Source organism: Manis javanica, chromosome X (assembly GCF_040802235.1).
Source record: "Manis javanica isolate MJ-LG chromosome X, MJ_LKY, whole genome shotgun sequence".
In the NCBI taxonomy this organism is placed as follows: Eukaryota; Metazoa; Chordata; class Mammalia; order Pholidota; family Manidae; genus Manis; species Manis javanica.
Window position 1 is genome coordinate 91,517,348 of NC_133174.1, and position 26,469 is coordinate 91,543,816.

General features: G+C 40.2%; 1 protein-coding gene across 2 annotated transcripts; it reads right to left on the bottom strand.

Moving 5' to 3' along the window:
- Window positions 1-12,387: 12,387 nt before the first annotated feature.
- Window positions 12,388-25,121, bottom strand: TSPAN6 (tetraspanin 6). Of its 2 annotated transcripts, XM_017658909.3 has the most exons (8): window positions 24,910-25,115; window positions 23,757-23,945; window positions 23,397-23,471; window positions 22,457-22,555; window positions 21,872-22,006; window positions 15,296-15,379; window positions 13,888-13,993; window positions 12,388-13,265 (listed from the first exon to the last, which is right to left on the bottom strand). In XM_017658909.3, the coding sequence occupies exons 1-7, from the start codon at window positions 24,994-24,996 to the stop codon at window positions 13,925-13,927; spliced, it is 738 nt and encodes a 245-aa protein (XP_017514398.1). In that variant the 5' UTR covers window positions 24,997-25,115; the 3' UTR covers window positions 12,388-13,265; window positions 13,888-13,924. The 2 variants fall into 2 exon arrangements, 1 of the variants encoding a protein (XP_017514398.1); XR_005059278.2 differs by lacking the exons at window positions 12,388-13,265; window positions 13,888-13,993 and adding an exon at window positions 21,692-21,774 and having other exon boundaries at window positions 24,910-25,121.
- Between the last annotated feature and the right edge of the window lie 1,348 nt (window positions 25,122-26,469).

Here is a 26,469-nt window from a genome sequence, read left to right on the forward strand (position 1 = left end):
GGGATTGAGGATATGGGCCCTAGCTATAGTAACTGATGAAGCAGAGAGTAAAAAAGCATAGTGAGGCTAGGTAGAAATAGAATGCAGGGATTTGAGCTTGTTTATTTTGCAAAGGGGCCCATGTGCCATGTTGACTCACAAATGCACTGTGTCCACTGAAATCCATTCCTTGGGGGGGATGGGGGTCACGCCTTCACAGAAATGTTGCTCTAACTGTGTGTATCTATCTGGTACACCCTGTGATGCAAATCCTCTGTGCTCCCAATAATAGCTTTTGATGTTTTGGTTATGCTACATCATATCATGTTCAAATATGAATGGTTTGTGGGTTGGCCTTTTATATTTCCTGTTCCTCCAAACTACCTCTGTCTTTCGCAGTGTCTTTCTATAAGGACATATCAATCTAGGGTAATTGTTACACTAATATGATTGGCAAGTTACGAAGAACCCAGCATTCCACTCTGCTAGACACTGTGGCATGGCAGATGGTGAATATTAGGGTATCCTCTCTGTTATCTAGTCATTGACAATATTTTTGGCCTGATAAGATCTATGCCTTCTAAACAAAGTATGAGAAAGAATTTTTTTCAGAAGGATTCAGGAGAGGAAGGATTCTCCATATGCTTCTCAGAGATAGAGAACTTCCTTTTCAAAAGCCAACAGTGTTGGCTTTCTCAGAATTAGCTTACCAGTTTTGCTGAGAGATACTGCAAAGCCCTGATTTTCCAAAGGCATTTGTCTTCTGTTTCCTTAGGATCAAGTGCAGCTGCATATAACAGAAAATCCCCAAATGACATGACTTAAACAAGGCAGAAGTAAGTGGTCCAGTTACCTGAGCCATGCACTTATGTTTCGGCTCCACCATCCTCAGCATGTGATTTCCATCCTCAAGGTCATCTCATGATCTGAGCTAACTCCAGTTCTAGCCATGATGTTCACATTCCAGACTGGCATCATAAAGGAAGGCAGGACAAAAGGCCACCATCTATCTTTTAGGGAGACTTCTACTTACATTTTATAAGTCGGAACTTAGCCCCATGGCCAGATGTAGCTTCAAAGGAAACTGAGAATAGTCTTTGGTCTGGGTACATTATCACACCAAATGAAACCACAATTCCGTTATTGAGGAAGAAAGCAAGAAGTCATGCTGGGGGAGGCGACTGCCAATATGGGCCACACTTAGTAATTTGCTACAGGATCTAGAATCCCTATTATTAGGCATCCCTTTTGTACTAAGTTGCTGTCTCTCAAAATCTCTGTTAAGTGCAAATCATGCATATTACTTGGAAAGTAGAAGAAGAATAACAAATTAAGACCCATTCTTATTTGATCACTAACCAGTCGTCTGTGAGACCAAATTTTGTTTTGAAGAATGTGACCAAAAGCAAAGGGAACTAATAACATTAATGGGGAAACAAATAAAGGCTATACTAAGGGAAAGCATCCACAGGAAAGTCAAGGCATTAAAGGTCAAAAGGCCAATTATAGGGAGAGAGCCAAAATCAATTTTGCTTACTTCTGTTTTGCTGAACACTAAGCCCAAACACCTAGGTTGATACAATGGTGTGTAGTTGCTGTAGCCTGTACATTATACCCAAAGATAGGATATCACAAAGCAAATAATTCCATTGACTAATACTTTTGTGAGGCTCTATTTGTTTTTCATTTTACCAGTGAAAGGGGTGGGAGTGGTGCTAGGAGATTTAGAACTGATTGGAAAAAGGAGAGAACCGTTACAATAACTATATCTCTTATTTTGAATCAGAACAGAGCACCATTTTGAAGAAAAGTGTGAGGACAGGTTTCTCTTTTCAAAACTCCTCATCAGTTTTGGAGTAAGACCTTTATAAAATGAATATTATTCATCAAAGAGGTTTTGTTCTGACAGGCTTAAATTGACTAGAGAAAGTTCATCTACATTATGGGGAATCAAAATGTGTCTAGTAAAGCAGAGTAAATTTCCCGACACATCACACAGAGAGCAGATGTGAGAATTTAAGGCCAGAAAAAACAAGTTCTATTTTACTGTCACCCAGGGAAATTTCCCTTTTCTTTCATGTAGCTGATAATCCACACTTATTTTTCTAAATCTTCATTTTTTTATACCATCAATGGATCCCATCCGTCATCCCAATGAATATGGCTTTGGAGATATAAAAGGCTGTAACCAATTTACAGGCCAATCCCAGGAGTATAAGCCTTTATATTCATAGAAACTATAGTGAGTAAGCCACTAGAGAAAAAATTATTAGTTTGAAACTTATTCACAGTCTTCAGGCCATCCCATACAAACTGGTTGCCTACAGCACATTCATTCTGGACATTCAATAAATACTAACCAACATTCCCCAGTGTTTTGACCCACTATCATATTTAGTTATCTTGAGAATGAGCCCACTTCAAGTACTGAGAGATTTCTTCGCAGAAATGCTACTTGTCTTGATATTCAATGCAGTTTTTTTTCTAAAACTTGTTTTTCAAGTGTCTACATTTTATTAATGATCTAATCCTCCCTTTTAAGTTAGTGAAAATATGTACAGAAAACACGGAGAAGGGTTTTCATTTAAGTGTATTGTTTTCGTGTTCTCAGATATTTTGACTTTGAGGGATGGTGGGAGAAGGGGAGGGAAAGCTGATCTGTATTTTAGCTTTTCCCCAAAAGCCCCAAACCCTTGCCCCTCCTGTTCCTTTTAGATAATAAAACAGTCTGTAGGAGCTGAGAAAAAAAAAATACCTGGTATCACAGAAAATTGAAATTTATCTTTCATGAAGTAGTCAGGTATTTATTTCCCTCCAGGTATCTAATTCCACATGCCAAAGCACGTTATTTTCAAAAATAGAAAAATTCAACATCACATCACTTTTCTCACATATTTCTCTATATTTCACACCCTAGTCCAAAGTGCTCAACTGGAATGCACGTTGCTTCTGAAAGAAGGAGTCTGTTTTACAGAGTGGCATACCTAGGAGACCGTATTTCTCAAATCAAAAAGTTTCAGATCAAAAAGTTTCATTCTGTGTTATCTTTGAAAAATGAGCAATCCCACCCCGAGGGTCACATTTGTACCCCACACAGAAGTGGCCCTTGTCTCTTGTTATCCAACCCCCAGGAAAAGATTTCCACACTAAAATTGAGAAAAGACCATCTCAGACTTCTTTGTTTTACAGAGCCTAAGATCAATAGACTGACTGTGCTCCCTACTGGTAAAATCAAGAGCTACAGCAGCATCAAGAATTTGTTCGACAAAAGCCATATAGAACTAGGAATTAAAAATTTGTTTACTATGTCCAAGAACAGAGTATCTTGCCACCTGAATTCAGAAATTAAGAGAAGAGATTATTCATTTACCTGAGAGCAGAAGCAAGTGAAATCAGAGCAGCTCCTGGGTCAAAGTGAATATGGATTCATGTATTAGAACCATGAACCACTTGACATTATTATTGGTCTTACTAGCTGCTTACTGTGCTCTGACCAAACCATACCCAGTGGTTGTCAAGCTTCAGTGTAAATCAGAAGCTCCTGGGGTGCCTGTCAAAAATGTACAGTCTTAGGTCTGAGGCCCAGAAATTCAGATTCTGCACATCTAGAATGAAGCTCTGGAATCTGCTTCTTCCCTCCTCTGGTGATTTTGATGCAAGTAATTCAAGGAATACATTTTGCCTAACACTGACATATTCTGTACAAAACACCCAGATAGTATAGTCAGCAGCACCATCACCAGGACTATGGTCTCCCTGGTGGTACTTGAGGAAAGCCTCCGGTCTCCTTGCCCTCATACAGACCAGCTATCTGCCTCTACCTGTCTTGCTGGCTCCTCTTAGGTGCCTGGGCAAAGGAGACCATTTTAAATTAAGAATAATAACAATAATAGTTAACATCTATTGGATGCTTTCTACTTGCCCTGGACTCATTGCTTTTCTTATTCAGGTTTCCCAGATCTCTGAAAGTAGAGGGTTCCCACGAAACCTTTCCTAAACCAAAATGGTGGAAAGCAAAGGCACAATTACCACAAAATGCATATGGAAAGAATTTGTGAGCCTCCCCACAACCAAAAAATAACCTCTCTTAGGCTTTTTCTAATACTTTTGGATGCATCTTGCTAACAGATGCATGAAACAAATTTAAAAAATAATAAAATAAAGCACAGATGCTCACATAGTTCAAAGCTCCTGCTACTTGATGCTGGGATGCTGAGTGGTTTCCACGGAAGGAGCTTGGCGGGTCACTCACACACACACACACTGCTCTGGGCTTTTAAGGGCTGCCTGCAAAACAAACATTGAATGCTGTTTTCACTTTTCACCTTTTTTCATAAAATCAAAAATCCTCTTTGGACTTCCTTCCATTAGTGAAAACTTGTACTAATGCTGGTCTTTCATAAAAGTGAAGTGCCCTAATGTGAACCTTCAAAAAGTGGGAGACACCTGTATTAACCAACTTACTCCTCATGTTAATCCTATGGGTGGGGTAGGAATGATTATTATTCTTATTTTTACAAATAAAGAAACTCCTAAGGTCATACATCCCCATAAGTGACAGAGCCACAATATGAAGGCAGCATTTAACCACTATGTAATACTGTATACATTTAAAAGGGAAAATACTAGCTTTTTTCTTCTTCATGATTATATAATCTTATTTTATACACTGAGGCACAAAAGTACAAAATTATTGTGAGGAGAAAAAAAAGACTTAAAGTATCGGCCTTTGTCAGAGGCTTACCCGATCAAGTTCAATTTCCCTGAAGAGTATGTGATCATAATACTCCCTATAATGCTTTTGTAATGCTTTCCATATTCTCTGTTAATTCATTGCCTCATTTAAGAGACATTAAGCAAATCTTCCAAGGTCACCGTGGAGTTGAAGGTGGCAACATATAAGAAGTGCTCATCTTCCCCCACCTCCAGCCACCACTATACTGCATGCTTCGCACTCAGTTCCTCTGCCTACTGACCTGGTTTGAGTAGTCTGGGAATGGCCATGTATGGAAGAGGAAAAAGAGCAACTTGTGTATTAAGTAAACTCAGCATGGCTTTCGGAAACTCATGCTAGTGTTCAAAAGACAACAAATAAAGCTGAAGACATCAGCCTAGGCAAGGGAGATGTTTTCTTTACGGTTGTAATAAATCTCTCTCTGAACTTTACCTGGTATTTAGGTCTTCAAATGCAGACTTGATTTTTTCTCTTTTTTAACCTCACTTTAAACATCACTATTTCCTCCTCTATACCTCTCTCACAGAATACTTTGAAGCACCCTGGACATAATAGTATTCTCGTGCCCTCTCCAATTTGTGAGCCCAAAGCATGTGCAAGTCTTTCTAATTGTAACTGTGAAAGAAAAAGGTCATTAGTAGCTAGCTAAAATGTTTGTGAGCAACTGTGAGTTCCAGCCAGAGCTTACCAGGGTCCCAGAGCAATTTATAAGAGGGAACCACATTCACTATCCTGTCATTATGCCAAATTTCAACAAGCACCACAAGTCTTAATAGTGTGATGCTATCCAAATCCAGGAAACAATGGCAACCACAGGTCTTGATTGATGTCTTTATCTCCAGAATGGTTTTGTAAACCATTGGAAAAACTGCCTTGGTTATAAGGCACGCTCTGTGATGCTCCAACATCTGCACCTACTTTTTCCTCTCTTTCTGCTTATTATAACAAACCCTCAGGCCAAAGGACCTTTCAAACTGTGGGTGTGTGGCAAGCAGTTAGTGGGCCTTCTATTAAGATCCTTGATCATATTTACAGCATTAAAACCAAATAAAAAATAAAGAAGTGAATTAATGGAATGAGGTACCATTTTCTAAGCTACTGAATTAGCAAAAATTAAGATTCATGGTGTTGGCAAGTATATGTGAAGAAAGGCACTTGGATATAGTAGTAGAGAGAGTATAATTGGCACAGCTATTTTTAGAGTAATTTGGCAATATCAATCAAAATTGGAATTGCACATACTCTTGGACTAGCTATTCCTCAGTTGGGAATTTAATCTAAAGATATATACTTGCAATATATATAAAAGATAATTCAAAAGAGTATTTATTGTGTTCTTATTGCATTAAAAAAAATGGTCAAGTGTTGGGGCCTGGTTAAATAATGTTGCATCCCTATTCTGGAACAATATAGAAGATCTACATGACCGGATACAGAAAAATCTCCAAGAAGCACTCTTAAATGGAAAGTTAATAAGGCAAATGACCCAGTTTTTTAAATGGACAAAAGACAAGAGCAGATGTCTTGCCAACGCGTTTCAGCCCCAAGCAAGTTCACTCTTGATTCAGTGAGACCAAAAAATGACAGTAGAACATTCTTGGGGTGAAAGGGTTTATACCCAACTTTATTCCCATGGTGGCAGGTCAGTCACCAGAATCCCGCCCGCATCAGAGGAAGTCTGCATGCAGCAAGCAGATCTCTGCCTCTGGGCCTCTCTGCCCCCGCAGCCATCTCAGCCTCTGTTCTTGGTGCTGCCACCACTTCAGCCTCTGCTCTCCTGCAGCCTTGCAGCCATGCCATTGTGTCACCCTGAGCACCGGGCAGATCTCTTTACATAGTCAATAATAACGTATTGCCCATACAAGCGTAGTGAGCAAGCCAACCAGGGCCAGGTGAGAATCCTGGCCATAGAAACTTCCATTTTCTGTACAGCAAGCTTTTCACCAAAGAAGATTTATGAATGGGTAACAAGCACATGAAAAGATGCTTAAAATAATAAACTAAAACCACAATGAGATACCATTTTGTACTCACTAGAATTAGTGTAAGGCAGACAAACACCAAATGTTGGTAGAATATGGAGCAAAGAGAACACCCTCACTGGATGCTGATGGGAATGCAGAATGAATGGCACAGCCACCCTGAAAACAGTCTGGCAGTTCATCAAAAAGTTAAACATAAAACCACCATACACTCAGCAATTCTACTCCTAGGTTTCTATTCAAGAGAAATGTAAGCATATGTCCAATAAAGACTTGCAAGGAAATATCCACAGTAGCGTTATTCATAATAGCCAAAAATTGGAAAAAAAACCCTAATGCCCACTACCTGGCAAATGGCTAGACAAAGACAGTATATCTATACAATGAAATACTATTGAGCAATAAAAAGGAATGGATTACTGACACCTGCTGCAACATTGATGAACCTCAAAAACGTTTTGTCAAGTGAAAGAAGTCAGACAAGAGAGACCATATATTGTATGATTCCATTTATATGAAATGTCTAGGAAAGGCAAATCTACAGAGACAGAAAATAGATCAATGTTTGCCTAGGGTTACAGGTGGGAACAGGATTAACTATAAATGAGCATGAGGGTTCTCACTGTGGAGATGAAAATGTTCTAAAATTGATTAAATCATTGAATTGTACACACAAAATGGGTGAATTTTATGATACACAAAAATATATCCCAAAAAAGTTATTTTTAAAATTATAGCTAACTTTTATATAGTACTCAGTATGTACCATACTGTCTTGCCAGTGAATTTCAGCCCCAGGGCAAGTTCACTCTTGATTCAGTGAGACCGAATAATGACAATGGAATGTTGTTGGGGTGAAAGGGTTTATACCCAATTTTATTCCCCTGGTGGCAGGTCATTCACTGGAATCCCGCCCAGTCAGAACAAGTCTGCATGCAGCAAGCTGGTCTCTGCCTCTGGGCATCTGTCACCACAGCCACCTCAGTCTCTGTCTTTGGCGCTGCCACCACTGCAGTCTCTGCTCTCCTGAAGCCATGCAGCCCTAAGCACTAGGTGGAGCTCTTTACATAGAGTCAATAACGACATATTGCCCACACGTGTGTAGTGAGCTAACTGACCAAGGGTCAGATGAGAATCCTGGCCATAGGAACTTCCATTCCCTCCCCCCCACACACACTGTCTTAAGTGCTTAGCATGTAGCAACACATTTAATCCTCATAACAGCCCTATGAAGGAGGCAATATTATTTATCCCTCTTTCGTTAATTAGGAAACTAAGACACAGTGCAGTCAGATAACTTGCTGAAGAGCACACAGCCAGTAATTAATAGAGATGGGGTCCAAAAGCAGTAGGTCTGGCTCTACAATCCAGGATCTCAACCATGGCTTCCATTCATGGGAAAGGAAATACAAAGAATATACAGACACACTTGTAATATGGCAATATGTGGAAGTAATCATAAGGAACCTTTATCAGTAATTCCCTCTAGGAAGTGGAAATGAGGGTGGGCAGGAGAGGAAGACAAATTTATTACTTTATACCACTTTGAACTCTGAATTTTTATATACCTTATAATTCATGCATTCATTTTATAGATAAGAAACATCTATTTTTAAATAAAAAAAATTGGTCATCTTTGATTTGTCAGATTCTTACATTTTTAATTTTCCCTAAGCTTTTTGATATTTTCTAAATTCTTTGGAGTATGTCTTCGGGCCAAGTTCTCAAATAATTACCATGATGTGTCTGGGGTTACATTTCATTCTGCCAATGTCAGAGCTCCAGGATGGGGTTGAAGCCAAGAAGGGTCAGGGTGGAGGCTGAGGAAGACTTGATGACAGAAGGGCCTCTGTTGCTTGTTCCCCTGCTTGAGCCAGCCTGTGGCTGGCCTGGATTCAGGGCTGCACTGAGCTGTGGTATGCAGTTCTAAACTTCCTAGATGCCCTGGGGTGCACCATGGGGGCTGGCAGCCTCCAAAGCTGCCGCTCTCCTGGAGGGGGATAGATTAGCTGCAGGCATGTGCACAAGTGCAACCAAACGGGTTTAATGGCGGCACGTGTTTGGGTTTGTGCCTGAAGGGCAAGAGTGGTTCTGCCTCCAGCATATGTGTGCATCTGGGGAGCCGATTTTTTTTTTACTTAATATTTAAGTGGGGGGCGGGTTCCACTTAATATTTAAAGATTTTCACAAGGGAATACATTATGAAAGCTGCTAAGTGTTGTGGAGTTTCTTCACTAACATAGGAAGATATAAACTTTAGGAAGCATTCTACTGGGTGACAAGATGCTTAAAAGAAAATGAGAGGGGTTAATGTTTGGACTGTGATTAGCTCTGTGTAATCATTTCTTTGGCTCAATAATGCAGAAGCAGGGAGTAATAACAGGGTTTGTTTATTTTTAGTAGGTGCTTACTGTATGCAAATGCCCTACAAGAGCATAGTGTGAGAATATAGGATACTGATTTTCATGAAGGTTTTCCTTTTTACAAAGTTCATAATAAAGATGGATTAAAAGATATTTGGAGGAGAATCTTTTTTTTTCCTTAATTTTGTTTTCTGGCTATAGACTACCTGTAACATAATCCCCAGAGCCTTTTTGCTATTAAGATGCAGCAAAATCCAATGAAAGCAGCATTGGCTTGAGAGTCAGACAAGTTTACATTCAAATACCAGACCTGCCACTTCCTCGCTGTGTGACCTTGGGCAACTTATTTAACCAGTCTTCCATTTTTGTGTGGTTTTTCTGAAAAATGGGCATAGCACTGCCTGCTTGCACAGTTGATGGAAGCACCTTACACGATGTCTGACAATTAGTAAGTACTCAATAAATATGAGTTCCCTTACCTCCGCTCTGGAGGAGATGAAACCGAGCAGGAAAAAAAAAGACTTGTGCAAAGGGTCTACTTTCTCTTATATGCCATTTTCCTGCTAACGAAGTGCATGACAGAGTGAAAATGTATGGATGCTGTCCCTCCCCTCAATCTCAAAATCTTATACTGTACCTCGGGTGTGTTGCCCTGCATATATAATGCAGCTACACTCTCTTGCCAGCAGTGGCTTTGAATAGTTGTATCCCCTGCTTAGATGCTATATACACCCATTTGTGAATTGATTGTCTATATCCAGGCAAGCACTGTGCCTGTTTGCTTTGCTTTGAAGATGTTGCTGCTAAGCTCATCTTTTCGTGGAAAAGCTGGTGAGAGAAACTTGTTGGAAGAGAGGAGTCTTTACAAGTCACTGCTTCAATTGATTTTTTTAAATAAACACTTTGAAGACATGGTAATGAAAGCACCACTGAAGTATTTCAATCTTACCCAAAGAACTCATGCTCACCTGATAAATGCACAGGGCAGAGTCAACCATAATGAACTCTTAGAACGACTGGCACATTGCCCCCAGTTTTCACAAACTGTTACTGCTAGCGAAGGAGTTACTTTTGAAACATTCAGAATGTTAAGCTTTTGGGTGTTGTGGGGCTAAGGCATACAACGACGTTGCTATGACCAACACACAACTAAAGTTTCCAACCAGAGGGCAAGCAGTTAGTCCTGATGACCACCTACATTTAATTCCTCCAAGGTCAGCATAATCTAAGAGCAGAAAGCCAAATGCAAGCCTTTGCGGGCAGCCACACTTGAAAAGTAGGAGGAGATTAAAATAACAAAGTAAACTGGAAAGAGCAGTAAAAGGGAAGAAAAGCAGGGTATTGTAAGGTCAAAATTAAAAACAAAACAAGAATTCGGTGGCATCAAATATAGCAATGAGTTCAAAGAAGAGAAACAGCAAAAAGTGATTTGACCAGGAGGAAGTTAGCTGTGGTTTCTGCGGTTAAGTGGTTTCTGACTGGGCAGGTGGTTTCTCTCACATAAAGGGAGGCTTCTATGGAATGAGATATTTAGATCAACCACTTTTTTCACACACAACATTTAAGAGCCATTGTAATTAGATTCACTCACTCATTCACTTCATTAGCATTTGCTGCACTCTTTACAAGTGCGAACTCTACTAAGCTCCATGGGGTAGGGGTAGCTAATAGAGAAGCCATAATTAAGTCATAATGGCTTTCCTCTCACACGGAATCCAGGTGAAGTTCTAGACTGAAAGGCTCATTTCCCCATTTCAGTTTATGTATTCTTTTCTGATATATAGCCTTTTCTTTGCCTTTTTGAATTAAACAAAGTTGAATTGGCCACAACACAGGCAAACATGCAAAGTGTCAACCTCCAAGGGCAGGAAACTTAAAAAAGCAAAAATCTCAATGTTTCTTATGTGGAAGAGCAAAATTGGTATTTATACCTTGTGTTAGATTTTCTTCTACAAGTACAAACAAAAGCCCACACAGAATAGTTCAAAGGAACCAAAGTTTCCTCAGTTCCAAAAAAAAAAAAGAAATGCATATACTGCTTTGCTTCTCATGAGTCAACCAACCAGTTTGGCTGGCCGCACCACTGGCGAAGCATCAACTTGGATTCTGACAGGAGGTAAAAGACATCAAGGCTCAAAGAATCCTGTGTGAGCTCTGAGGAAAAACAGACATATTTATACCATGGATTAGGTATCCACAGAAGTTTGATGCCTAGAGTATAAACTCAGCCCCCCAACAGGAACAGGCCAAAGTGGCCAAGCTTTCCACACTTTCAAGCAATACACTGTGGAGCCCTGCTTCTCAAAGTGGAGTCTGGAGCTGCCTTGCAGAAAGCAATCTGGTGTCTGGAAGTGAGACAACCCACAGGATACCTTTGGCACATCGAAGGTGTAGGTGAATTTTACACCCCAGTATGCACACGCACCCAGTAGCTCTAAGGGACTTTTGTAACTGGCCATCCAAAACAAACCCACCTTAAAAATAAATACACCAACCCACCTTTAGGGTGGTATGTGTTTTTTCTTTTTCTACTTTCCATATTTTCTGTTTCTTTTTTTTAATAATAAGGGAGACTTTTTAACTTAAAAAAAACTACTTAAAATTTTAAAAGCTTCTGAGCCACCCTAGTGAGAAATATAATACCTATTTGAAAATTGCTGTGATTATCCTTGAAATCTTTTCTTCTTTGGCTTCACTAATCCTAATAGCCAAAAATGTGTAAAGTCACCATTTTTCAACTGTTCTATCACTCTACATTATGTCACAAGTTACCCCTGTCAAATGTTTTGATGGAGAATGTCTTTCTGCAGTAACTCCAAGCATTTTAAAATGTGTACCCAAAAGTCATCAATCTCATTTGTATTTTTGTCTACTTTTATAACTGATTGACACCCGCTTATCACCAAATTCCAGGACTGTGTGGATATATGGCAATCAGAGATGAGCTAGCTTCTACTAATGGATGTATAAAGAAGCCCAAATCCAAAGAAAAGATTTCCCCATTTCAGCTCAATTTGTAATTAATTTCCTTACTACCCTGAGGGCACAGGTTACAACTCTCCCTATCTGAACTTCTTACTATAAACTACACAATCAGAAAGGTCTGATCTCTAGCAGAATGTTAAGCATATGCTATTTCATAATAAATAATGTAATCCTTTCACAGGGAATAGTTTTGTAAACAGGGATTTTTAATGACACAGAGTCAAGACCTTAGTTTTGTATTTCCTATCTAAAACTGTACTCTGCATAGAAATGTGGGGCTTAGCTTTCTCAGTGGCAAACAACCATCCCAGCAGATTTTTCTAAAAGCCAATTTAAACATGAGTTTAGAGGAAAACAGTATTTATTGCATGAAAGATCTGTATTTATTAATCAAAGCCCCAAACCAAAACTGACTATTAAAACTGACTGTGCTATTAACAAGTCGTATCAACCTGGCAAGGAAGTACCATCTTACGGTAATGAATATGAGTTGCTTTAAAATTCCCAAGTAAAGTACAATAATTCCAACACCATTAAGAAATAGCTAGAACCTTTCAAACAATAGGGAAATATAAACATCAGTATAAACAACTTCATTTGGAGGCAAAGAAATGTCAAGTGTTAAGTGTGCTACAACCCGATGTGTCACAAAACACTGGCAGTGCCTAATTCTTGGGTGTGTTAGTTCAGGGACGGTTACCACTATCTGGCACCTCTAATGATGGGTGACATCCAAATACTGGCCAGAGTTAAATTACACAATGTGACTCTGCCTATCAGCAGAACAAAGACTAATGAAAACATCAGAACTTCTTGATGCAGATTATATGATCAAACCAGATAACCTTAGCTGGCAAGGGGCCAGTTCACAGAGGTCAATTTACTATCACACCACATCAGTAGCAAATTCAGAGGGGTCAATTTTCCATTTTATAACACTCCATTAAAATAGCAAATTCCCACTGCCTTTCAAACACCCCACAGGTATGTCAAGCGGAACATAGTATTTCTTCATTTACATTTACTAGCTCTTCCAGTGTTTCAGAGAGTGCTATGGGGGTTTCAACCATCTATCATGAATGGGACAAAAGGTGACATATATGGAAAAAATGTCCTGATTGAATCAGACTATTGATGTAGTTTTTCAGTCTATTGGTAAGTAGAATCAGGCAGTCTTCCAACCAGGCAATCTCAAAGTTCACAGGGGGTAATGTAAATATCCTAAAATTAAAGAAAAATGGTTAATTTTAATCCAAATGTCAATATCTGTATTCACTTGCAAATATTCCACACGTGTTCCCAGTCAGTGGCTCAATGAAAATTCAAGGATGCCCTAAGGATTGATTCAGCCAGGAACAGTTTTCACATTTTACCACACAAATTCTGACTTTACTGAAACCCACAGTTCCCAGAAATCTGGTTCTGGATTAGGCTAGATACGTTTATGGCCCTGAGAACAGTCCTCCAGAGGACTGTGGTAAATGTGAACTAGGTAAAAGACTAAGAAAAAGGTGCAGAGCAGAGTGTACTTGCCAGGGAGCCTCATGAGTAAAGTCACTATTGGGATTCTTCATTTCTCATCACTAGAGGTCCAAATTTGTTAGAAAGGGGACCACTTAGGACCCTTAGGCTGACATGTGTAGGTAAACCTAGAGAGGCTCTTCTGTCCTTTTTGGCCACGCTTTCTATTTAAGAGACCTGATCTGCCTCTGCAGGGCTAACATGGCACCAACAAGATTCGAATGCACTGCTGGACAAGACCTTGGCAAACTCAGTCCATCCCTCATGTGAGCAACCTAAAGTCAGCACCAACTGACAGAGCTGAGAGCCAAAACGGACATACCTGCAAGCTGGAGAGGAGGAAGTCCATAATTTACTGGCTACACTATCTCATACTGGTTATTTGTTATGGCACGGGAGAGACAGTAGGCTAGAAAGATCCCGATCAGCTAAAAATAAAATACACACAAAATTAAACAAGCACACACACACACACACACACACACACACACACACACACACGCAAAAGTGCTTAAAGACATCAGAATACAGATATACTCTCCTTTCACTTCTTATTTACTGATTTCCTAAACAGTTTGATACTCGGCAGTACCTCGATCACATTCAAAGAATGTTAAGTGAAATTTTACTTTTACTGTGACCCAGAATTTTACAACTGTCACTAACAAAAATCACTCGAGGAAAACTCTAAATGTCATTAAGTTTCGGGGAAACTTTTCTTCCTCTTCCTCTCAGTTATCAGAACAAAAAAGACATAGCTTAAAATCAGCATCTCATCAAGGAAACTGCATCTATGAGGGTAGAGGTTTTCCTGGAGGGTCTAGCAATACTGCAATGATGGAAATGTTCTATAATATCTGTGCTGTCCAGCACGGTAGCCACTAGCCACATGGGGCTTCTGAGCACTATTTTTCCTTAATAATCAGAACCTTTAAAAGGTGGCCAGTAGCTATCAGACAGTACAAATTCAGACATAGCTATGCCTGCTACATTGGATGCAAATTAAGCCTAGGTTTCCAAAATAAATTACATAGGTCAAAATGAAGTTAAGAAAAAAAAACCCATCTCTGTGTATGTTTACAGCCACAATACAAACTTTTCATGCTACAGTAAGAAGTGGCACAACTCAGGAAATACATCTTGCCCCACAATAAAGCATACCCAAAATAATAGGCACATATTGAATGTGGGGTTGTATGATCCAAATGTTAATAGGTTGGAACTTACATGCAGCTCATCAGACAGCTGCAGCCCAAGAAAGAAAGATCCTGTAATACTCAGAATCCTGAGTGCCTGCAGAGCAACACAAGGTTCCTATCCAGCTCATGTTTAGTTTAATTAATGAACTATCATGCAGGGAAGTTGCCCTCTTTCCACAATTAACTGCTTTCAAAGTATGTGTACCGTTAGGAGTTAATTCTAAGTCTTGCATTTTACAGTTTCATGGCACAATCGGCATGGTAAGAGGGACAAGTAAAATGAGAATAAATAATAAATAAATAAATAAACTACTCTCATCTGCAGCTCTGCATCCAAGATATCAAAAATTGGAATGAAAATAACAAAAGATGCCCTCCCAAATAAAACAAAGCTAAATAAAGACCCGATCAAAATGACTGACTACATATGTTTCAGAGGAGCAACTGAGTTTTGTCAAAAATGTGGCTTCTCCAAAAATAAAATGAAGTCCTACAAGAATGATGAAACATTTCCAACCTACAAGGACTTACCTGGAAACCAGCAACTCCAAAGGAAATTCCAGCAACAACTCCCATTTCTGACTCTATAATGGTCATCACCTTTACAAAACAACCCTAACATGAGAGAAAAAAGAACATTAAGGAGGAGCCAAGATGATGGCGTGAGTAGGGCAGCGGAAATCTCCTCCCAAAACCATATATTTTCGAAAATACAACAAATACAACTATTCCTAAAAGAAAGACCAGAAGATACAGTACAACAGCCAGGCGACATCTACACCTGTGAGAACCCAGCACCTCACGAAGGGGGTAAGATACAAGCTGCGGCCCGGCGGGACCCGAGCGTGACCACCACCCCAGCTCCCAGCAGGAGGAGAGGAGTCAGACTGGGGAGGGAGTGGGAGCCCAGGGCTGCTAAATACCCAGCCCTAGTCATTCGCACCGGGAGCGCAGACACACAGTGCGTGGTGTGCTGGATACTAGGGAAACAGAACAGTAAAACCTGTGAGCGGGTTCCCACAGCCTGTGCCCCTGGGACAAAAGAAAAGCGAGTGCTTTTTGAAGTCTTAAAGGGACAAGAGATTCCCAGATGGAAGGAAGCATCCCAGCACACTCAGCACAGCAGCTGGAAATCCCGGGGAAGTCCGGATGCCCTAACCCCCTGGGCAGCAGAGCAGCTCTGAGGCCCCTCACAGTGACAAACAGCCTCCCGCCCGTACCCCCTCCGGCACAGCACAACCATAGCAGGGGAGCAGCCTGAGAGCAACCAAGCCCACAGAAGCCACACAGAGCATCCTCTGCAGCTGCCCGGGCCAGACTCAGAGGCCCCGTCACTGCGCAGCTGCCCAGCACAGACCTCTAGGGGTTGCTGTTCTCAAAGGAAGGGAGGCAACAGGCAAAGAGGAAGGGACTTTGTTCTCCCAGCTGATACACTGCCAACTGCCTACAACTACCTCTATAGCCATGAAAAGGCAGAAGAATTTGATACAGACAAGAATAACCCAGACATGCCCTGAGAGGGAACCTGGGAAGATAGATTTAACTAATCTTCCTGAAAAAGAATTCAAAATAAAGGTCATAACCGTGCTGATGGAGCTGCAGAGAAAAATGCAAGAGCTAAGGGATAAAGTTGGGAGGGAGAATACAGAAATAAAACAATCTCTGGAAGGACTTAAAAGCAGACTGGATGAGGTGCAAGAGGCTTTTAATGGAATAGAAATCAGAGAACAGGAACACAGAGAAGCTGACACAGAGAGAGATAAAAGGATCTCCAAGAATGAAATAATATTAAGAGAACTGTGTGACCAATCCAAATGGAACAATATCCACATTATAGGGGTACCAGAAGAAGAAGAGAGAGCAAAAGGGAGAGAAAGTGTATTTGAAGAAATAATTGCTGAAAACTTCCCCAAATATGGGGAAGAAATAGTCGCTCAGACCATGGAAGCACACAGAACTCCCAACAGAAGGGACCCAAGGAGGACAACACCAAGACACATAGTAATTAAAATGGCAAAAATCAAGGACAGGGAAAGAAGATTAAAGGCAGCCAGAGAGAGAAAAAGTTCACCTACAAAGGAAAACACATCAGGCTATCATCAGACTTCTCAACAGAAACCTTACAAGCCAGAAGAAAATGGCATGATATATTTAATGCAATGAAACAGAAGGGCCTTGAACCAAGGACACTGTATCCAGCACGATCATCATTTAAATATAAAGGAGGGATTAAACAATTCCCAGACAAGCAAAATTTGAGGGATTTGCCTCCCACAAACCACCTCTACAGGGTATTCTAGAGGGACTGCTCTAGATGGTAGCACTCCTTAGGCTAAATAGATGTCACCAGAGAAAATAAAATCACAGCAAAGAAAGCAAACCAACCAAATACTAACTAAAGGCAAAAAATAAAATCAACTACCCACAAAAGCAGTCAAAGGAAACACAAAAGAGCACAAAATAAAACACCTAGCTTATAAAGAATGGAGGAGGAGGAATAAGAAGGGGGAGAAATAAAGAATCATCTTAATAACAGCTCAATAAGTGAGTTAAGTTAGATGGTAAGATAGTAAAGAAGCTAACCTTGAACCTCTGGTAACCACGAATCTAAAGCCTGCAATGGCAATAAGTATGTATCTTTCAATAATCACCCTAAATTTAAATGGACTGAATGCACCAATCAAAAGACACAGAGTAATAGAATGGATAAAAAAGCAAGAGCCATCTAGATGCTGCCTCCAAGAGACTCACCTCAAACCCAAAGACATGCACAGACTAAAAGTTAAGGGATGGAAAAACATGTTTAATGCAAACAACAGGGAGAAAAAAGCAGGTGTTGCAGTACTAGTATCAGACAAAATACGCTTCAAACAAAGAAAGTAACAAGAGATAAAGAAGGACATTATATAATGATAAAGGGGCCAGTCCAACAAGAGGATATAACCATTATAAATATATATGCACCCAATACAGGAGCACCAACATATCTGAAACTAATACTAATAGAATTAAAGGAGGAAATAGAATGCAATGCATTCATTTTAGGAGACTTCAACACAGCACTCACCCCAAAGGACAGATCCACCAGACAGAAAATAAGTAAGGACACAGAGGCACTGAACAACATACTAGAACAGATGGACCTAATAGACATCTACAGAACTCTACACCCAAAAGCAACAGGATACACATTCTTCTCAAGTGCACATGGAACATTCTCCAGAATAGACCACATACTAGGCCACAAAAAGAGCCTTAGTAAATTCCAAAAGATTGAAATCCTACCAACCAACTTTTCAGACCACAAAGGTATAAAACTAGAAATAAATTGTACAAAGAAAGCAAAAAGACTCACAAACACATGGAGGCTTAACGACATGCTCCCAAATAATCAATGGATCAATGAACAAATTAAAATAGAGATCAAGCAATATATAGAAACAAATGACAACAACAACACAAAGCCCCAACTTCTGTGGGACGCAGCAAAAGCAGTTTTAAGAGGAAAGTATATAGCAATCCAGGCATATTTAAAGAAGGAAGAACAAATCCAAATGAATAGCCTAAAGTCAAAAATATTGAACTTGGAAAAAGAAGAACAAATGAGGCCAAAAGTCAGCAGAAGGAGGGACATAATAAAGATCAGAGAAGAAATAAATAAAATTGAGAAGAATAAAACAATAGAAAAAAATCAGTGAAATCAAGAGCTGGTTCTTTGAGAAAATAAACAATAGGTAAGCCTCTAGCCAGACTTATTAAGAGAAAAAGAGAATCAACACACATCAACAGAATCAGAGACAAGAAAGGAAAAATTATGATGGACCCCACAGAAATACAAAGAATTATTAGAGAATACTATGAAAACCTATATGCTAACAAGCTGGAAAACCTAGAAGCAATGGACAACTTCCTAGAAAAACACAACCTTCCAACACTGACCAAGGAAGAAACAGAAAATCTAAACAGACCAATTACCAGTAATGAAATTGAAGAGGGAATTAAAAAACTACCCAAGAGCAAAACTCCCAGGCCAGATGGATTTACCGCGGAATTTTATCAGACATACAGAGAAGACATAATACCCATTCTCCTTAAAGTTTTCCATAAAATAGAAGAGGACAGAATACTCCCAAACTCATTCTATGAAGCCAACATCACCCTAATACCAAAACCAGGCAAAGACCCCACCAAAAAAGAAAATTACAGACCAATATCCCTGATGAACATAGATGCAAAAATACACAACAAAATATTAGCAAACCAAATTAAAAATACATCAAGAGAATCGTACACCATGACCAAGTGGGATTCATCCCAGGGATGCAAGGATGATACAACATTCAAAAATCCATCAACATCATCCACCACATAAACAAAAAGAAGGACAAAAATCACATGATCATCTCCATAGACAAAAAGCATTTGACAAAATTCAACATCCGTTCATGATAAAAACTCTCAGCAAAATGGGTATAGAGGACAAGTACCTAAACATACTAAAGGCCATATATGATAAACCCACAGCCAACATCATACTGAACAGCAAGAAGCTGAAAGCTTTTCCTTTAATATCGGGAACAAGACAGGGATGCTCACTCTTCCCACTGTTATTCAACATAGTACTGGAAGTCCTAGCCACGGTAATGAGACAAAACAAAGAAATACAAGGAATCCAGATTGGTAAAGAAGAAGTCAAACTGTCACTATTTGCAGATGACATGTATTGTACATAAAAAACCCTAGACTCCACTCCAAAACTACTAGAACTAATATTGGAATTCAGCAAAGTTCCAGAAATCTGTGGCTTTCCTATACACTAACAATCAACTAATAGAAAGAAAAATCAGGAAAACAATTCCATTCACAATTGCATCAAAAAGAATAAAATACATAGGAATAAACCTTACCAAGGAAGTGAAAGACCTATACCCTGAAAACTACAAGACATTCTTAAGAGAAATTAAAGAGGACACTAACAAATGGAAACTCATCCCATGCTCTTGGCTAGGAAGAATTAATATCATCAAAATGGCCATCCTGCCCAAGGCAATCTACAGATTCAATGCAATCCCTATCAAATTACCAACAGCATTCTTTAATGACCTGGAACAAATAGTTCAAAAATTCATATGGAACCACCAAAGACCCAGAATAGCCAAAGCAATCCTGAGAAGGAAGAATAAAGTGGAGGAGATCTTGCTTCCCAACTTCAAGCTCTACTACAAAGCCACAGTAATCAAGACAATTTGGTACTGGCACAAGAACAGACCCACAGACTAGTGGAACAGAATAGAGACTCCAAACATTAACCCAAACATATATGGTCAATTAATATACGATAAAGGAGCCATGGACATACATGGGGAAATAACAGCCTCTTCAACAGCTGGTGTTGGCAAAACTGGACAGCTACATGTAAGAGAATGAAATTGGATCATTGTCTAACCCCATATGCAAAAGTAAATTCGAAATGGATCAAAGACCTGAATGTAAGTCATGAAACCATAAAACTCTTTGAAAAAAACATAGGCAAAAATCTCTTGGACATAATGAGCAACTTTTTCATGGACATATCTCCCCTGGCAAGGGAAACAAAAGCAAATATGAACAAGTAGGACTACATCAAGCTGAAAAGCTTCTGTACAGCAAAGGACACCATCAATAGAACAAAAAGATATCCTACAGTATGGGAGAATATATTTATAAATGACAGATCTGATTAAGGTTTGACATCCAAAATATATAAAGAGCTCATGCACCTCAACAAACAAAAAGCAAATAATCCAATTAAAGAATGGGCAGAGGAGCTGAACAGTTCTCCAAAGAAATTCAGATGGCCAACAGAAACATGAAAAGATGCTCCACATCGCTAGTCATAGAGAAATGCAAATTAAAACCACAATGAGATACCACCTCACACCAGTAAGGATCACCACCATCACAACACGACAAACAACAACAAATGTTGGCAAGGTGAAGAAAGGGGAACCCTCCTATGCTACTGGTGGGAATGTAAATTAGTTCAACCATTGTGGAAAGTAGTATGGAGGTTCCTCAAAAAGCTCAAAATAGAAATACCATTTGACCCAGGAATTCGACTTCTCAGAATTTTCCCTAAGAATTCAGCAGCCAAGTTTGAAAAAGACAGATGCACCCCTATGTTTATCGCAGCACTATTTACAATAGCAAAGATATGGAAGCAACCTAAATGTCCATCAGTAGATGAATGGATAAAGAAGATGTGGTACATATACACAATGGAATATTATTCAGTCATAAGAAAACAAATCCTACCATTCGCAACAACATGGATGGAGCTAGAGGGTATTATGCTCAGTGAAATAAGCCAGGCGGAGAAAGAGAAGTACCAAATGATTTCAGTCATATGTGGAATGTAAGAACAAAGGAAAAACTGAAGTAACAAAACAGCAGCAGAATCACAGAACCCAAGAATGGACTAACAGTTACCAAAGGGAAAGGGAATGGGGAGGATGGGTGGGAAGGGAGGGATAAGGGGGGGAAAAAGAAAGGGGGCACTATGTTTAGCATGTATAATGTGGGGGGAGGCACCGGGAGAGCTGTGCAACACAGAGAAGACAAGTAGTGACTCTACAGCATCTTACTACACTGATGGACAGTGACTGTAATGGGTTTTGTGGGGGGGATTTGGTGAAGGGGGGAGCCTAGTAAACATAATGTTCCTCATGTAATTGTAGATTAATGATACCAAAAAAAAAGAACATTAAGTACAGTACAAGCAATAATAATATTTTGATCATACCTCTCTCCAGGAAGTTGAGCTTCAGCCACCATAGCCTTTATCATTTTATTATTTACTCTTTCATATATCAAAGCCTGTCTCCTTTCAAGCACAAGGCTTGAGGAACAGAAGTTTCACTCTTTGCATTAGGCATTTAAAATTGTTACCTGCTAGTTGTGTGAACTCAAGTCACTAAATTTTCTGAACTTCAGTTTCCTCTGTTATTCAATGAGAATCACAGCTGCCCCTCCTATTTCAGATTGTATTGTGAGCAAAAATTAAAAAACTGTGAGTCACCTCTTATTCAGTTAATATTTTTGAACAAAAAAGTTTACAAGGCTCCTTACTTCCATATTTACTTTATCTGCATCTCTCTGTGGAGAACAATCTTCATGTTTACAGCAGCTCTTGGGATATCCTTTTTCTGAATAATAGTTAGTATCCTGCCAATCTCTATAGTTGGTGACACCACAACAATGCAACTGAAAAATATCCAACAAAAGCATTTATAATTCACATTACAACTTTGTAGTCATTTAACCTATCATCTTAAATGGCAATTTGTGCTCAAAACATTTCTTATACTCAGTGATCTCTATCCTAACATTTTAAAGTGGCTGTCCACAATTGGCATTATAATTCAAGAGTTGGCACTTGTTCCTAACACCAGGTGCGACATTTTTTGGACAGGCGGCACTTCCCTGCAACAGCTGTTACTAACAGTACTTGGTCCATGATGTGAGGAGAATGACTTGGAGAACGCGGAGATATGTCACTTAGTGTCATTCCACACTTTTCAAAGGACATAGCTCCATTGTCTCCTAATCTAAGATTATAATAAGAATATAGTACAAGTGCACAACATCTGGTTGACAGGAACTACCCGACAGGAATGCTCTCCTCTTAGGAAGCCACCACCGATGACCACTTACCATACTTTGAATCTTGTCTACTGCGTGGTTTCTATAATCTCCCGTAGTGTTATACTGCTTTAAAGCTTTCTCATAATTATTCTTAAAGCTGTTCTTAATCTACAGCAAAGAAACACAATACCAGTAAGCAAAGATTCTGGAAAATTCTTTTCGTTTCTAGGTCAAATAAGAAATTCCCACATCTGACCAATGGTCAGATCTTTGAAAGCATCAGCATGTATGGTAATGAACGTCTATGGTTCCATTCTGTCTTCTAAGAGATGTAGTTTAGCTGAGAGGACTACTAAACAAAACAGTACAATAAAAGAGACTAAGCACTACAAGGTCAAAGTACTGTGGGAGCATATATTTATTCAAGTGGCAGCTCCGTACTGCTGTAGCTCCCCACCCCTAAACTTTCTCTACTTTAAACTGAGTACAGATTTGATGCCAATGGGATTTTTTAGTTATAAAACCCTACTTTGGAAAACTCACTGACTGATTTCCCAGCTCCAGGCTTAACACAGTGGAACACTGATTTCTAATTCAATATTAAGGTTTTGATGATTTGCATTAAGTGTGTACAATCTTTTCAAAATGCTTGGCTATTAATATGGCATCAATTTTGTGTCATCAATTGCATGTTCTAAATATTTTCCTATCAGTAAAGTTATAAATTGTACTATCTCCACGATAATAGGTTCATATACACAGAAAAATGACTGCAAATACATGTAATCATGGTTACCTGTGATTCTGGTGATTGTCAGTCTTAACAATTTTCTAAATTTTCTTTTAGATTAAAAGTGGGCTAGAATTTTTCCAAGACATTATTGCAAGCTATTCACTGTAATCATTGTAAGTGATTTTCAAATTATTAAAAGTTGTCTGTTTTACTTAATCCACTTTTACCTCTTAGAGGATAAATTTTGCATATTAAGGTTTCCAAATTCAGACTTACCTCATATCTGAACACAAATCCTACGATGGCAGCGACCAGTTCGACCAAAAAAATAAGAGTCAGAAACATTGCATACTGTGAGATAAAAACAAAGTCCAGGTCAGCATAAATTACATCACAGCTGTAAAGGGAGTCAAAGGAAAAACAAACAAACAAATGGTCTGCTCAATCAATTCAGCACGTTTTATTGAAAAGGGCAGGAAAAACACAACAGAAGTGGAAACTGGCAGCTGAACTGCTACTTTTTATAAGGAACAGGAAAAACCATAAAGGGCCATGGCCGGTTCCAAGAAACAAAGCCTACAACATACAAGACTTTTCTAAAACCAAGAATCATTTCTAAGGGAAACAAGGACTCACCAGTTTTAGCATCCATGCAGAAGCTCGGCACGTAGCACAACAGCCGAAGGTGCCCAAAAGAATGATGACAGTCCCAGTGCCAATGAGCACGAAGGGGACATTGGTAGCCTTCTCATTTAAAAGGGAAAAATAATTCTCTAGGCTCAGCTTGCCCCAAATGCCAACGGCAAGAAGGATAACACCAGTGATCTTTGAGGGAAATCAGAGAAAAGAAAGTTATGCACTGTTTACAGCAGCATCTCCAAACCACAAACGACTAGGTCGTTAAGAAACAATAGGTATGAGAATTGATTTAGTAGTCTGTGGCCACAGAGCTGTGGCTTGGATAAAGCAGACAAGGGGAGACAGAAGCGGCGTAGAATGGGGATCTGCACGCAGCACAGGCCTTGGTAAGTCCACAGACTGGATCACTAGGTAGCCCAGGCAGCCACGGCAAAACCTGGGGGCAGCTAGAGAAGCTATCTAAACAAAATTCTTAAACATCTGTTCTTCGTGTAAACTCAGGCATATGACACTTTGTCCGGGGGATCAAAACTTCCTTAACTGTTTTACTCATGCCTGGGGAAGACAACCTTCCTGGAAATAAAAAAAAAAAAGGTGTTTCTATGGGTTCCAGAAACTACCCCACCCCGCCACGCCCCCAGTTCAGAGATGAGCACAGGGTACAAAGAGATGGTTCACAAAATCAAGCCCAAGGATAGGTTGGCGGGAGTGAAGCCATTACCCTACTTACCTGCGAAATACTCCCCTCTTAGGAAGCAGTGAAAAGAAAGAGACTATTATGCAAGCAAGCCCCCAAGGGCCGGCTAGCTTTGCCTTTCCAAGGCTCCGGGGTCATCCCAGCGCGCTCAGTAGCTCCCTCCCTGGGCCCTCCCGCCCTCCGCATGGAATTCGAACGCTAGGCACATCTGGGTCCCAGCTCAGCCTGTAGTTGCCCGCCTCCGGCTCCCCGATCCCGGTGCGGGCGAGATGCCAGAGCTCGACTCGGGCCCCAGCAACTCCTCACCAACGCCGGGGTCCAGCAGGGACGGCCGCCCAAACCCCACCCGCGCTTCCCTCCCCCCTGCCGCGACCTGAGCTCCCTCCGCTCAGGGTCACACCCCCCGTCCAAGCCCGGGGGTCCCCTCCAGTCCCGGCAGCCTCTGTCTCTCACCCAGAAGATGAAAGTATAGATCAAGAGGACGCTCTTGAAACAAGTAATGACTGGTTTTGTCTGCAGCCTCCGAGACGGGGACGCCATGACTAACCCACGACCCTGCCCCGCAGCACCGGGTGATCGGAACCCAGCGAGCCAGACGCGGAGTTCCCGAGTCTCCCCGGAAACTGCCGGAAACTTACGAGCGTCTACAACTGAGAAAAGCCGGAAACACTGCTGTTTTCTAGAGGGTTGAGTCCGGAATGCTGTCCGGAAAGTGACGACAATTTCCGAGAGCCCCGTGCCGAAAGTTACGGAAAACTACATGCAAAGGTTCTAGTGCCGGAAATTTCTTGGATCTTCAAGTGGTGCTTGGTTTTTCTCTCAAAGAATCTTTCCCGCCCCGCCCGTCCCCTGACCTTATAGCTTGGTCATATTGTTTCTATCACCAGCAACGCCAGCAGCCCCCTGATATTCGGCTTGGCCAACCCCTGGTTTCCTAGAAAGAAGGAAAGGAATGAAAAGAGGTTAAAAGTGACCCGACTGTTTTATTACATGGCAAAATACCCACAAGAGATATATTTCCAGAGAACCCAGCGCATTGCAAAGTCACACGTTTTTCAGAACTGAAAGGAAACGTAAAATTTGCCGGAGCGGTGGAATTAAGCTAATTTTTTTCTTCTCATTCTTGCGCTTTTGAATTTTTGAACATTCTTATGTTCAAACCTGTGGGGAAGGGGCTTAAGAGTGAATGGATTGCAGGGAATAATCACCTGTTGGAAGAATTCCAAAACTGGAGTTTACAGATCTCCATTATCCCTTTCTTATCCTCTAATTGGAAAGTTGAGGGAAAATGTTTTCAAATTACTAATACTGAATGTAAGTTCAGATATTAGCTGCGAACTTTTAAAAAGTGAAAGTGTTATGGAGATGGTCAGGTAAATGTGACTCCCTTTTAAATGTTGAAATTGAAAGTCACAGAGCTAATAGCAAAGCCAAAACAAGAGATGACTGTGCTTTCCAATCTCCTCCTCTATTATACAAGCTGCCTATGGTATTTGGTTGTGGGGTGTCTGTCCTAGACAAATTCTAGAATTTGAGACTATGTGTTCCTAAGGAGTTAAACTGCTTACAGGATGGGAATGAATCACCAAAAAGTATCCTGTCTCATATGTCCAGAGGCAACCCTGGGTTTTAAAAAGCCCTTTCCATGGCCTCCTAAATGCTGATGATAAAAGCAGAGGCTCTTTTTGTTCCGGGCTTTACTTCAGGAATGGTTAAATGTGAAGACAAGTCTCCAGACAGTTGAAAGGCCTAGAAAATGTGGATTATGCAAATCAGCAGAGCCTTAAAGGATATTTTAAGTTCCTTGACACATCTGTAAAATGGGGATGTCTATTTCAGAAAGGATGTATGTGCAAGTGCTTTGCCCAAGTTAATTCTATGCCTTTCATCAAGGGGAAAAAAAATAAATGAGCTTAGACGTTACAGATATCCATTGTTTCCTGCTTTCTGGCACCTTGTAAGCTTCAAGAGTGACCAAATGAGCCATTCAAATTGCCCTCAATTTAAATAGGT